Source organism: Anolis sagrei, chromosome 6 (genome assembly GCF_037176765.1).
Source record: "Anolis sagrei isolate rAnoSag1 chromosome 6, rAnoSag1.mat, whole genome shotgun sequence".
NCBI classification, from domain to species: domain Eukaryota; kingdom Metazoa; phylum Chordata; class Lepidosauria; order Squamata; family Dactyloidae; genus Anolis; species Anolis sagrei.
In genome coordinates, this window is record NC_090026.1 from 124,901,010 (window position 1) to 124,916,316 (window position 15,307).

General features: G+C 42.8%; 1 protein-coding gene across 1 annotated transcript in view; it reads right to left on the reverse strand.

Annotated features, from left to right (window-relative positions):
- Positions 1-732: 732 nt before the first annotated feature.
- DLEC1 (DLEC1 cilia and flagella associated protein) overlaps positions 733-15,307 on the reverse strand; it is a 64,248-nt gene continuing 49,673 nt past the window's right edge. Inside the window, exons 29-38 of the mRNA XM_067470387.1 lie at positions 14,286-14,491; positions 13,931-14,089; positions 12,470-12,596; positions 11,054-11,144; positions 10,645-10,729; positions 8,494-8,688; positions 5,041-5,202; positions 2,277-2,430; positions 1,954-2,074; positions 733-993 (exon numbers count right to left, since the gene is read on the reverse strand). Of these exons, the coding sequence (XP_067326488.1) occupies positions 870-993; positions 1,954-2,074; positions 2,277-2,430; positions 5,041-5,202; positions 8,494-8,688; positions 10,645-10,729; positions 11,054-11,144; positions 12,470-12,596; positions 13,931-14,089; positions 14,286-14,491 (1,424 nt within the window). The 3' untranslated portion in view covers positions 733-869. The remainder of the gene's footprint in view (positions 994-1,953; positions 2,075-2,276; positions 2,431-5,040; positions 5,203-8,493; positions 8,689-10,644; positions 10,730-11,053; positions 11,145-12,469; positions 12,597-13,930; positions 14,090-14,285; positions 14,492-15,307) is intronic.

Genomic DNA, 15,307 nt, shown 5'->3' on the forward strand with positions numbered 1-15,307 from the left:
CTCCAAATCCACTCGAAAAGCAGGCCTCAACGGCAAAAGCACGCTCCTCACTGTTCCAATGCATGATGACAACTGAACTGTGTCAGGACAAAACTTTATACTCCCACCTCTGGAACGAGACCACTAGCGCTCCACTACGTCTTCAACCGACTGAATGGCGCACATTTTAAAAAGGGAAGTTATGCTGTCTCTCCCTGTAGTTTGAAGCCATTGTTCTGTGTCCTAGTCTCCAGGGCAGCAGAAAACAAGCTTGCTCCCTCCTCCCTATGATGTATTTATACATGACTATCATGTCTCCTCTCAGCCTTCTCTTCTTCAGCCTAAACATGCCCGGCTCTTTAAACCGCTCCTCATAGGGCTTGTTCTCCAGACCCTTGATCATTTTAAACAACATCAATTATACCTCAGAATATCTGAGGCACACTTTAAATAAAAGGTTATCTAAAGCAGTAATGGCAATGATTCCTTGTTGTTGTTGCCCTATTGCCAGGCTAGATTCTGCAGCATGTAAAACAGAGCATGGCATAATGCAGGCATGGGCAAACTTGGGCCCTCCAGGTGTTTTGGACTTCAACTCCCACAATTCCTAACAGCCTGAGGCCCTTTCCTTTCCCCCCTCAGCCGCTTAAGCGGCTGAGGGGGGAAAGGAAGGGGCCTCAAGCTGTTAGGAATTGTGGGAGTTGAAGTCCAAAACACCTGGAGGGCCCAAGTTTGCCCATGTCTGGGCATAATAGTTTCTGATGTAAGACAATGCAGTTTATTCATGTTGATAAATTATTGCCTCATATTAGGGGGAAAAAAACCCTAGATGGACTTACTTGCAGCCACACTTACTGCTATCTTTTCCTGCTGTGAAAGTGGACGAGTGTTTAGGTTTTGAGCCTCTCTTCGTACTTCTCATCGTAAGAGCCTTTTCCTCGGACATAGAGCAGGCAGGGCTTCTCTCCCAGCATCCCAACAATGGTCACTATGGTCTCGTACTCTTTGTCCTCCCTGTTAAAGGAAGCGAAAGATAACAACAAAGGGACAGGCACCACCATTTGTCCTCTGACTTCATTTCAAAAGCATTTTTATTTATTTACAGTATTTATATTCCGCCCTTCTCACCCCGCAGGGGACTCAGGGCAGATTACAATGTACATATATACATGGCAAACATTCAATTCCAATAGCCACACAACATATATAGATAGACACACAGAGGCTATTTAACATTCCAGCTTTCTCATGAGAGTATTCTGGCCACCAGGGGAGCTGTCACTTCACTGTCCATTTGTGACACTGATGAAGTACTTCCTCATTCTTTGCATGCTTGCTGGAGATTTTTATGGTGCCATAAATTAGCCTCCCCGCTTAAGCAGTACCGAAATTTCCTACTTGACAGATGCAACATGTCTTTCGGGCTGCAAAGGTCAATAGCAAGCTACACAAATTGGTCGGAAGCTCACTCTGACCCGGGCTGTCTTCGAACTCATGACCTTTTGGTCAGTAGTGATCTTAATGCAGCTTATTCCCAGCCAGCTGCACCACAGTCCCGGAGCAAATGGAAAATAGACTACTACTGTATAGCCCTGAAGAGGATTCATGTTGGCAATGCTAAATTCTTAGAATCATAGAGTTGGAAGTAGACCACATGGGCTACTTAGCCCACACCCCCTGCCATGCAGAAAAAGCATGACTAGACTTAATGTCAGGGGAAACCTTTACCTTTTACCCCCTCGACAGATGACCATCCAGCCTCTGTCACATTCCGAGGCAGAGAGTTCCACTGTTGAGCAGCTCTCATAGTCAGGAAGTTTTTCCTAATGCTCAGGCAGAAGTCGACCACAATTATGATCTTGGGAGCTGGGGAAATGCTACGTTTCACCTAACCCTTACACACAACAGTAGGGCGGGAGTGTAGAGGGCCCGTTTCCACAAAAAGGAAAGCAGAACATAACTTCATAACCCTACCTTGCTGTGAAGCGGACCACCAGGATTTCTTTGGTAGGCACGCTGCATACGTGTGCTTCGAGGATGCCGTTATTTGGGGAGATGGAAAACACTTCTGGGTCCTTGTGCCGCTCTTCTTCGTCTGTAACAGAAAGCTTATTGCTCTTAACTGTGAGGAGGTTTTGTCACAGTTGGTAATACTTTATTCAGAAGGAACTGAACATGTAATTTCCAAAAAAGGGTATAATAATGGCTAATTCAAGCTCTTTAGAATATCCTGCACCCCATTGCAGTCAATTACTGAAATAAAGAGTTACGGCAATCAATTTGGCAATTCCTCTTACTCAGCAATGCAGCCCAGTAACTCCTGCATCCACTCTTGTTCATCACAAGGATAGCTTCAGTCCTCTTTTGGTTCACCAGGCAGGTCCCAAAATCAATTGCATCACAAGAAAGTTCAAGCAGGGGGACAGTCAGGTAGGCCGTCATGGGCAGGACCTGCAATGATACAAAATAGGACGATAACCCATCCTTATTGTATGCCATGGTGATAAAAGCAAGACCCCTAAACAGGCTGAGATGAATCAGGGATAGACTTGTAATGCATCAACATTGTGTAGTACATGGGTATCCAGTCCGGTGTGAACATATTAACATGTTTCTAATGGAAGAAGTAAACATGCCAGTAGCAACTTGCGTTGGGCATCTTTTGAAACCACATACAAGATACTGGGTGAGAACTATCGGGGTTGTAAGATACTGTATTTTACAGACACACAATATAGACATGCTTACCCTGGGAAGTGTGTCTAGATTGTTTAAATATAGATACACTTCCCAGGGGTATGTCTATACTGTAGATCAGGGGTCCTCAAACTTTTTAAACAGAGGACCAGGTCAGAGTCCCTCAAACTTCTGGAGGGCTGGATTATAATATGAAAAAATATGAATGAATTCTTATGCACACCACACATATCTTATTTGTACTGCAAAAAACACTTAAAAACAATATAATAATTAAAATGAACAATTTTAACAAATATAAACTTAATAGTATTTCAGTGGGCAGTGTGGGCCTGCTTGTGGCTGATGAGATAGGACTGTTGTTGTGTGCTTTCAAGTCATTTCAGACTTAGGTTCATCCTGAGTGAGAGCCAGGAAAAAATGACCTTGGAGGGCCGTATCCAGCCCCTGGGCCTTAGTTTGAGGACCCCTGCTGTAGATTTAATACGGTTTGACACCATTTTTATCACTATGCTATGGGATCCCGGTGGTTGTAGTATAGTGAGACACCAACATTTTTGGGGGGAGTGGAGAGAAGGCTAAAGACCTCATGAAATTATAACTCTTATGACCCCATGAGCCATGGCAGTTGAAGTGGTGCCAAACTGCATTAACTCTACAATGTAGATGCAGCCCAGGATGCTTGCTCTAATCCTCACTAAGAGCGTTAAGCTTTCCATCAACACCAGAAGTGTATATAGAACTCTTTTATCATAGGCCCAGCTGTTTATTTATTTATTATTTATTTACTATATTTCTATGCCGCCATTCTCAACCCCAGGTCTATTCAGGGTGGTTTACAAAACAGCACAATTTGCTGCCCACAATAATATAAAAACAGTTAAAACATTTAACATAAATAACATTCACTACATAATAAAACCAATAAAAACATAGATCCTCCGCATCTCATTACCAAAATCATTATCCAATCACATTGTCCAGTCGTTCCGAGATCAGGGTTTGTCTGCTAAGCTGTATTAGAGAAAGCCTGCTCAAAAAGCCAGGTTTTGACTTTTTTACGAAATATTAAGAGGATGGGGGCCGATCTAATGTCCCAGCTGTGTACCCCGACCCCTTTGTTTCTGTTGTTGTGCCTTCAAGTTGCTTCTGATATGTATTTATTTTTTTAATGTGAGAATAACCATTTGGAAACAACATTCATAACCTTTTGGGAAAACCACTGGTCACAGGAAAGACATGACCTTGTTAGAAGTCATTACCCTTTTTGAAAAAAATGGCATTCACCAGCATTATTACTGCAACACAACTAGGTCTCTCAGCTGTTAGGTGTGTCTTTGAACTGCCAGGGACAATGCACAATAACATATATATTCAGCAGAATTTCAGAAGTTTGTCCAAAGTTTGCCCAAAAACATTTACTCTCCCTTAAAATATATTTGCCTTTAAATCATGCTCTCAAGAGACAAAATAAACAGTCTTCTTTAAAAGTAATGGAGTTGGTTTACTCACAAAACTTCATGTATTTATTCAGCATACAAGCACTTTGCTTATGAATCCAGTTACAATAGGATTTTAAGTACGGTAGTTCCTCTATTTAGGTAACACAGGCCATCTTCCTTAGAAAAATAGTCCATAGTCCAAAGCATCTCTCTGTTCTGAGTCTAGTAAGTCTCTAAGCATACTGTTTCTATAGTCTTCTAAAGGCACACAAATGGGTTGTACTCCCCTAAGAGTCTAAATGGCTTCTGCAAACTAAAATGGAATCAGAGTCCTGAACATGCCCAATTCTGGTCTGCAGCCCCTCCCACACCAAACAGGTCAGGCAAAATTGCAAACCAATATACACATACATGCAGTAAGCCAGTGGTTCTCAACCTGGGATCGCCAGATGTTTTTGGCCTACAACTCCCAGAAATCCCAGCCACTTCACCAGCTGTTACGATTTCTGGGAGTTGGAGGCCAAAAACATCTGGGGACCCCAGGTTGAGAACCACTGCAGAAAGCAATTACATACATAGCAGGTGACTAATGGAGGCTTGAGAAGGTTGCTATTGCCAACAGATCTGTGGCCTTAAGGTGAATTTATTATGAGGCTTTCTTGATGTAAGATTTTGGATATGACTTATTTATTTTATTGAGTATACCTCTAGCCTTTCTTTCAAAAATGGTCTTCAGAGTATGACTCCGTTATAATACACAATTAGAATAAAAACAAGTTATAATATCAAAACACAACAAAACATTGGTAGAAAGATCCCTCCTCAGCAATGAAACCAGTTGCTAAAAGGTCTGCCAGAAGAAAAAGCTATTTGGTTGCTGGTGGAAACACAGCAGGCTTCTTGTTCCTCTCCGTCTACATACCTGGGTTGCTTTGTTGCTGTACTCAATCACTAGATCTTGCTTAAACTCTAGTATTTTGTCTCCATTTTCACGATTGAGCACTTGAAGTCCAGGGGGTATCTGGTCTTCTGGAAGATGCTGGTAGGTTAGCAATTCAAGGGTTGTGTGGAAGGACACCTTCAACTGGAAGGAAGACCAATCCCAAAAGGTAAACAAGAGAATCCTGTTTGCAGGTCACACAGTGGATAAGAACAGGCAACGGGGCTTATCTTTCACTAGCTCAATTTATGTTGGTATAGAAATATCCTGGCTTTGGAATTTGCCTTTGAGACAAAATAGTGAGTGGCCAAAATCATTGATTTATCCTACTAACTCCACAAAGGAACTCAGACACTTAGGGGAGGAGACCAGCTTTGCAGAAAGCCATGTGAGTGACTGATGGTGAGGGGCGGGGGGAGCATGCAGCTGTGTTGTCAAAGGCTTTCATGACTGGAATCACTGAGTTGCTGTAAGTTTTCTGGGCTATATGGCCAAGTTCCAGAAGCATTCAGGAATGTGGCCATACAGCCTGGAAAACTCACAGCAACCCAAGCATGCAGCTGCCAATGTCAATCACATCAGCCACCTTGCTACCTCCCACTTCAGACAATTACAGACAATGTTACATTGAAAACATCACAATTTAAAATGCTCTGAAACAACAAATCTTTCCTAATCTATCCAAAATGTTTTGGAGGCTTCCGTTTCGCTTCTTAATGCTTCGGAGGGGGCCGTTCTGATTAGTAATTTGAAGATTTGTATTACTGAAGCATACAAATCTCTAAATTTTGAAACAGACCTCTGAATAATAATAATAATAATAATAATAATAGTTTATAACCTGTCCTCTCTCCCTGGAGCAACTCAACCCTAATATATATCTACTAGCTGTGCCCTGCCACGCGTTGCTGTGGCCTATAGTAAAACTTATCAAAGTTGAGGTAGATATCTGGACTATTATGAAAGAGAGGTACCTACCTATTCCTTCCCCCTTTTCCTCCCCCTTTCTCTCCTTTCTTCCTTCTCTACCTCTTTCTTTCTTTCACTACTTGGTTTCATCCTTCTCTTTCCTTCATTCCCTCCCCCTTTCTTCCTTTGCCTTTCTTCCCTCCCTGTTTGCTTCCTTCTTTCACTTTTTATTTCCTTTTATTTTACCACCATCATAACAATAACAATAATGCAATGCATTGCCTCTGGGACCTGACACCTCTCCCATTCCCCCTAAAAGGGTCTCATAGGAATAATAGCATAATAATAATAATAATAATAATAATAATAATAATAATAATAATAGAAATAACAACCTTTACCCGCCACATGTTGCTGTGGCCAATCTTCCCTCTTTCTCTCCTTCTTTCCCTCCTTCCTTCCTTCCTTCCCTCCCATCTTTCATTCTCCTCTTCTTTCTCTATCTCTTTCCTTCCTTCCCCCTTTTTCTTTCTTTTCTGCTGTCTCTCTTTTCTTTCCTTCCATCTTTCCTTTTCTTTCCTTTTCTTCTTCCTTCTTTCTCTAACTTTGCTTCCTTCCCCCTTTTTCTTTACCTCCCTTTCTCTTTCTTCCTTCTTTCCTTCCTTCCTGTCTTTCCTAGATTTTGACAGGGCGGGAAGGGGCGGGGTGGGGTTTGGAGGTGGCGTGAATAAAAGGAGGTAAGATTGGGGCAGGCGAGTGATGGAGCGTGGGGTTGTGTGTGTGTGTGCGGCGGCGGGGGGAGTGATGGAGCGTGGGGTTGCGTGTGTGTGTGTGCGGCGGCGGGGGGGAGTGATGGAGCGTGGGGTTGCGTGTGTGCGTGCGGCGGCGGGGGGAGTGATGGAGCGTGGGGTTGCGTGTGTGTGTGCGGCGGCGGGGGGAGTGGGGTTGCGTGTGTGCGTGCGGCAGCGGGGGAAGTGATGGAGTGTGGGGTTGTGTGTGTGTGTGCGGCGGCGGGGGGAGTGGGGTTGCGTGTGTGTGTGCGGCCGCGGGGGGAGTGATGGAATGTGGGGTTGTGTGTGTATGTGCGGCAGGGGTGTGTGTGTGTGCGGGAAGTGGCGCGGCGGGGCTTGGAGTGGGCATGGTTTCCGCAGAGGGAACGTTGGCCGGAAGGGCATGTGCGCGCGCCAGGGAACTAGCGGCTGGGCGCCAATGCGCATGCTCAGTTGTTTTGCCGTTTTGTGAGTGTGTTGTTGTGTTGTTTTTCATTTTGAGTAGATACGTTTGTACCTTGTGGGTTGTGTTATGGGCATGGGAATTTTGGTTAAGTTTCGTTGGGGGATTTTTGAGTTTTGTTGTTTTGCTCTTTTGTGAGTGTGTTGTTTTGTTGTTTTTCATTTTGAGTAGATATGTTTCGTTGGTTTTTTTAGAGTTTTATCCTTTTGCCGTTTTGTGAGTGTGTTGTTGTGTTGTTTTTCATTTTGAGTAATATGTTTGTACCTTGTGGGTTGTGTTATGGGCATGGGAATTTTGGTTAAGTTTCGTTGGGGGGGTTTTGAGTTTTGTTTTTTTTGCCATTTTGAGTGTGTTGTTGTGTTGTTTTTCATTTTGAGTAGATATGTTTGTACCTTGTGGGTTGTGTTATGGGCATGGGAATTTTGGTTAAGTTTCGTTGGGGGGGTTTTGAGTTTTGTTTTTTTTTTGCCATTTTGAGTGTGTTGTTGTGTTGTTTTTCATTTTGAGTAGATATGTTTGTACCTTGTGGGTTGTGTTATGAGCATGGGAATTTTGGTTAAGTTTCGTTGGGGGATTTTTGAGTTTTATTCTTTTGCCGTTTTGTGAGTGTGTTGTTGTGTTGTTTTTCATTTTGAGTAGATATGTTTGTACCTTGTGGGTTGTGTTATGGGCATGGGAATTTTGGTTAAGTTTCGTTCGGGGATTTTTGAGTTTTGTTGTTTTGCCGTTTTGTGAGTGTGTTGTTGTGTTGTTTTTCATTTTGAGTAGATATGTTTGTACCTTGTGGGTTGTGTTATGGGCATGGGAATTTTGGTTAAGTTTCGTTGGGGGGGGTTTTGAGTTTAGTTTCCTCGTTGGATGCCCCTAACAAATTTATATATATAGATATCTATACACACTCACAAACAAACACACACACATACATACAGAATAACAATTCAGTTGAACTCAAGCTTCACTGAAAATAACACAATGTGCTTTTAAAGAACATAGCAGAAAGTAGGTCCAATTACAAATAGTGGGGCTTAATAATAATAATAATAATAATAATAATAATAGTTTATTTATACCCTGCCTCCATCTCCACAAGGGGACTCGGGGCGACTTACATGAGGCCAAGCCCAACACTACAGCAAAACAAATATGCAACATAAAATAGAAATAGTAAAATATAATCAAAATAATGATAATAATAGTAACAATAATACATAAATACAACATTTGGCTCACTTCCTGTGGGTCCAGTCCCCTATGGACACAAATAGCAAGTTGTGGTTTAAAACCCCAACTTACCAACATATTTTCCAGTGCATAGAGGAGGAAGCAATGTCTATCTTCTTCTCTCTCACTGTGACATATTTGCAGGCTCTTCTTGGGGTCCACTCCAGAGATAGAGAAGGGCATCGTTAGAATGAGCTTAAAGGACAAAGGCGTCTCGGTGTTGTTGGTGAGCTTCACATTGAGAGTGGTGGGGGAGTCTGTCAAAACCTAAAGAAGAACATATACAAGAGGTATCAATGGTTTTCCAGCCCTGCAGATTCTGCGCCCCTTTGTTCATTCCCAAGGTAGGCGTTTTTTAGCTGCAGAGACTATAGTTAGGATTTAGATAACTGCCTACCTTCAGGAAAATAAATAAATCCAGTATTTATTTTATTTATTGTGTCAGGAGCAGACCAAGCAGTTGCATTGCATTTTTTAACAAACAAACAAACAAACAAAACAAATAAATCCAGTAATCACAATGAAGATGATGCTAACATTGGTATTATGTAGTACATAGGACTGAATAAATGGCTCAATGTTAAAAGCTAATTTAGATGAGTGGTTAGGTGTTTGGACTTCAACTCAAAGAAGCCTTGCTGCTTTGATCAATGATCAGTGATTACAGATTGAAAAGGTCAGCGTTTTGAAGAGAGGGAACAAGACAGCTATGAAACAAACAAAATGTGTCATTAAGTTAGTTGTCAGGAGATCCCTTGTCGTCCGAGTAGGATTGTCTTCCAAGATTGGTGTACTGGCGGTTGGTCCATAGGTGACTGTGGAGCACTATTCTTGATCTACATCTTCTCCCGCAGTGAGGGCATCGGTTTACAGGTGGGAGGTGGTCCAGTCGGGGTTGGCTTCACGCACCTTCTTCTTGGCACATTTCTCTCTTTTGCCGTCCATTTGTGCCTCTTCAAATTACACAGCACTGCTGGTCACAGCTGACCTCCAGCTGGAATGCTCAAAGGCCAGGGCTTCCCAGTTCTCAGTGCCTATGCCACAGTTTTTAAGGTTGGCTTTGAGGCCATCTTTCAATCTCTTTTCCTGCCCACCAACATTCCATTTTCCATTCCTGACTTCAGAGTAGAGCAACTGCTTTGGGAGACTGTGGTCGGTCATCTGGACGTGGCCGGTCCAGCAGAGTTGATAGCGAGGACCATCGCTTCAGTGCTGGTGGTCTTTGCTTCTTCCAGCATGCTGACATTTGTCCCAAGAGATTTACAGGATTTTTTGGAGGCAACACTGATGGAATCATTCTAGGAGTTGCATGTGACATCTGTAGATAGTCCACGTTTCACAGGCATATAGCAGAATTGGGAGGACAATATCTTTATAAACAAGCACCTTGGTATCTCTACGGATGTCCCGGTCCTCAAACACTCTCTGCTTCATTCGGAAAAATGCTGCACTCGCAGAGCTCAGGCGATGGTGTAATTTCAGTGTCAATGTTGACTTTTCTGGAGAGGTGGCTGCCAGGGGAGCGGAAATGGTCAACATTTTTTAATGTTACGCCATTAAGCTGTATTTCTAGCACTGGAGAGGGATTGGCCGGTAACTGCTGGAAGAGCACTTTGGTTTTCTCAATGTTCAATGACAGGCTGAGCTTCTCGTATGATTCTGCAAAGGTGTTTAGAGTGGCTTGTAGGTCTTCTTCTGAGTGCGCACAGACGACGTTGTCATCAGCATATTGGAGTTCTAAAACATGTTGTTGTAACCTTGGTTTTGGAATAGCATTGCTTTAACAATGTGGATCTTCTTCACCAGTGTGATGTATTTCATTGTCAATGTTGACTTTTGTGTAGAGGTGGCTACCAAGGTAGCGGAAATGGGAAACTTGGGTAGCAAGTGGTTTGATTTTGAGTCCTGATACAGCCTTATAGCTCAGTAAAGGCAAGAAAAGGTTCTACACACTCCCAACTTTGGACGTAATAAGTTATGCTACAATGTCTAGTGCAATGGTTCTCAGCCTGTGGGTCCCAGATGTTTTGTCCTTCAACTCCCAGAAATCCAAACAGCTGGTAAACTGGTTGGGAGTTTTGGGAGTTGTAGGCCAAAGCGCCTGAGGACCCACAGGTCGAGAATCACTGCTCTAGAGTAAACAACTCTAGGCCAAAGGCAAGATAGAAAGATTTTGTCTCCAATGATCTCAAAACCAAGAAAGCGTTGAAAGATACTACTTACACCCTTTAAGGGCATATCTGGGATGAGCCCACTGGCTAATGCATGAAACTCCAAGCCACTCTCGTGATCCATTTCAACGGTTAATCTACAAGGAGAAAAAGACGGTTAATCTACAAGGAGAAAATTATTTTTAAAACCTAGTGGAAGTACCCAATATTGAACATATTGAATAGCTCTTCTATTCTACAACAAGCATGGGCAAACTTGGGTCCTCCAGGTGTTTTGGACTTCAACTCCCACAATTCCTAACAGCCTATCGGCTGTTAGGAATTGTGGGAGTCGAAGTCCAAAACATCTGGAGGACCCAAGTTTGCCCTTGCCAGGTTTAGATCACTGTCCTAAATACATGTTGTTTCCTTTTAAGTTTTTTGCTTACATCCTATGCTGCTTTGACTTATGAACCACTTACAAGGCAGGTTTGACAAAAGCTTGCAGGTCAATTCTGAGAGGTGCTACGGCATGACCGTCTCCACGAATTACTTTTCCTGGGATCTCCTGGGCTGCCTGAAGGAGGAGGAGAATTGGGTCATGATCAAACCCAATGTCCAGTTCAGCATATAGGTTTGGTCTGGGCAACTGTGTATGAAGGGAATATTTGGCCTTGTGCATGCTCCGTATTTCAGCGCACCTCGAAGCGACAGAACATCCCCTCTGATCATCATTTTGGATTCTGTTGTCAAAGGCTTTCATGGCCGCAATTACTGGCTTGCTGTGAGTTTTCTGGGCTGAATGGCCATGTTCCAGAAGCATTATCTCCTGATGTTTCACCCACATCTATGGCAGGCATCCTCAGAGGTTTGCGGGTTGATTTATTTATTTATTTCCTATATTTGTACCCCGCCCTTCTCAACCCCTGGGTTCAAGGTTTGGCTGCTTCCTGCCTGGGGGAATCCTTTGTTGGGAGGTGATTATCTGGCTCTGATTGTTTCTTGCTTGGAAAAGCAGCACCCAGGCACAAATCAAGGAAGATGAAAGGCACTGCAGACTAATTCAGAGAAGTCAGCCATAGCAGAGCACTTGATGAACCAACCTGGACACAGCATATTATTTGTGAACATAGAAATGCTGAACCACGTTAACAACCATCATGTCAGGCTACACAGAGAAGACATTGAAATCCACAAGCACATGGACAATTTGAACAGAAAGGGGGAAACCATGAAAATGAACAAAACCTGGCTACCAGTATTAAAAAACTCTAAAAGTAGGACAGTAAACAAATATCAACACTGGAAAACGGGAATTTCAAACAAGAAACAATCAGGGCCAGCACATCACCTCCCAACAAAGGATTCCCCCAGGCAGGAAGCAGCCAAGCCTTGAAACTGCAAGGCCATTCAATTCTAAACAAGGTGATCAATTGCAGCATTCACACTTGCCTCAAACAGACAAGAGTTTTTTCTTCCACCCTTGACATTCCACAGATATCTAAACTCCACTTGCTTTGTTTCCAACAAACCTCACAACCTCTGAAGATGCCTGCCATGGGTGTGCGTGAAACGTCAGGAGAGAATGCTTATGGAACATGGCCTGACAGTCCAGAAAATTCACAGCAACCCATTTTGGATTCTGTTGTTTTTTTGTTTATGTTTTTTTTTTTTTGCTGTTTTACTTGGTTGTATTACTTTGAGATTTTTACAGATTTCAACTGGTTGGGAGGGCTTATAATCATCCAAATGTTTGCCTGATTAATAATAATAATAAAAAAGCTCTTGCAGGCACTTCTGGGTGGGAATTAAGGCCAGCATACAGCTCACCAACCATAGTTTGGGAAAATTGGAACAATAATATTTCTAAAAGGCTATTTTAAAAAAATATATTTTACATACCGGGTTGTCCAAACTCATGAAGCCAAGAGCAAAGCCTTCACATTCGAACTTATTAATGATCTCAGGAAGCATCAGCGGAGTGAAGGAAATGTGGATGGCAACATTGCCCTCTGCAGGAACAACCTGGAATCAAGCGGTTCACTAGCAATTAATAACAACAACAACAACAACAACAATATTACATCCTCGCAGTGATGTTGACCGGCTCTATCTGCCTAGAAAGTCTGGTGGCAGAGGACTTTTACAAGTAAAACAAGCAGTCGCAGAAGAAAAACACGCCCTGGCAGAATATGTCAAGGAAAGCAAAGAACCTTGAAAGCAAATAATCGGAAATGTCTCAAAGCACAGCAGACAAAAAGTCAGTACAAAAAAACTGCACTCCAAACCAGAGCTGACAGCTGGCACAACAAATCCTTACATGGGCCGTTCCTTGAGAAGATTGAAGGAAAAGTTGATGAGGAGAAGACCTGGTTATGGCTCACGAATGGAACCCTAAGAAGGAGACAGAAGAAGGCCTGATTCTTGCAGCCCAGGAGCAAGCCATCAGAACCAATGCCATTAAGGTCAGGATTGAAAAATCAGCGGATGACCCAAAATGCAGACTGTGCAAGGAAGCTGATGAAACCATGGACCACCTCTTCAGCTGTTGCAAGAAAATCGCACAGACGGACTACAAAGACACAACTCTGTGGCCCAGATGATTAACTGGAACTTATGTCTCAAGTACCACCTGCCAGCAGCAAAGAATTGGTGGGATCATAAACCCACAAAGGTCGTGGAAAATGCGCATGCAAAAATACTGTGGGACTTTCTAATCCAGACTGACAAAGTTTTGGAACACAATACACCAGACATCATGATTGTGGAAAAGAAAAACGTCAGGATTATTGATGTCGCCATACCAGGTGACAGTCGCATTGAGGAAAAACAACAGGAAAAACTCAGCCGCTATCAAGACCTCAAAATCGAACTGCAAAGGTTCTTGCAGAAACCAGTCCATGTGGTCCCAGTGGTCATTGGCGCACTGGGTGCCGTGCCAAAAGATCTCAGCTGGCATTTGGAAACAATAAACATTGACAAAATCACGATCTCTCAACTGCAAAAGGCCACCTGACTTGGATCTGCGCGCATCATTCGAAAATACATCACAGTCCTAGACGCTTGGGAAGGGTTTGACTTTTGGGATACGAAACCCAGCATATAGATCTTGTTTGCTGTGACATACTGTGCTTTTGTGTCAATAATAATAATAATAATAATAATAATAATAAGTGATCTTGTCTACTGTGGACTCATATTGTGTTTCAAATAATAATAATAATAATAATAATAATAATAATAATAATAATAAATCAAATGAGAAAACCTTAACCAGTTTGATATAATTTTCCTTTTACAGAAGCATGAAAGTGCACCTCTTATACTGGAAGCTCCCCAAAACCAGAAACAGAACTTACGACTTGCTTGGGAGTTATGCAGAATGGATAATCTGAAGGCACCCCCTCGTGAGCTCTGATGACAACAGAAATTATTTGCTTTGGGATGGGAGTATGACACACTGTATCATCATCATCATCACTTCCTCCTTCATCATCCTCCAAAATTGTTCCCAGGCTCTGCCAGAATGAGATATATATGAGATATGAAGGATTCTGAAGAAAGAACCTAAACAGTGGCATTATATTTATGGCAGAATGGAGGCATCTGAGACACCTGGGAATGTTCATGAGAACTGTACAAAATATTGCCTTCCTGCTGGAGTTTTGCCTTCAATAAAGTGTTGAAAGGCTTATGGGCTATTTATTTACTTACTGTATCCGCCCTGGTAGAGCCAAGCGACGACGTGATAGTAGAGGCAAAAGAGATCTTAGGCCGGGATGGCTCAGATTCCCAGATGACTTCAATCTCGTTGCCATCTAAGTCTTTAATTGGGAAAGGAGCGCCGTAGAACACCAAGAGGTCCACCAACTTGTCGTCATCTTTATCCTGGTTGTAAGTTTCCCAGTCCATCCGAATGTCTGCATTACACAGAGGAGTGGGAAAGGAAGCCAAACCCCAAAGGTGGACAGTGTTTCTTCACCGTCTTAATGCCATGACCCCTTAATACAATCCTTAATGTTGTGGTGACCCCCAACCATAACATTATTTTTGTTACTACATTGCAATTGTAATTTTGCTCCTGTTAAGAATTGCCATGTAAATATCTGATATGCAGGGTGTATTTTCATTCACTGGACCAAATTTGGCACAAATGCTCCATACTCCCAAATTTGAATACTGGTGGGGTTGGAGGGAGACTGATTTTGTCATTTGGGAGTTGTAGTTGCTGGGATTTATAGTTCACCTACAATCAAAGAGCATTCTGAACCACACCAACAATGGAATTGAACCAAACTTGGCACACAGAACTCCTATGACCAAGAGAAAATACTGGAAGGGTTTGGCGGGCACTGATCTTGAGTTTGGGAGTTGTAGTTCACCTATATCCAGAAAGCACTGTGGACTCAAATAATGATGGATCTGGACTAAACTTGGCACGAATACTCAATATGGCCAAATGTGAACACTGGTGGAGTTTGGGGAAAATAGACATTTGGGAGTTTTCATTGCTGGGATTTATAGTTCACCTAAAATCAAAGAGCATTCTGAACCCCACCAACAACAGGACAGAATTGGGCTAAATTTCCCACATAGAACCACCATGACCAACAGAAAATACTGTGTTTTCTGGTGGTCTTTGATGACCCCTCTGACACCCCCCCTCACAACCCACCAGGGGTCCCAACCCCCATGTTGAGAAATGTTGGACTCTCTCCAGACTTGTGCGCTCTCCC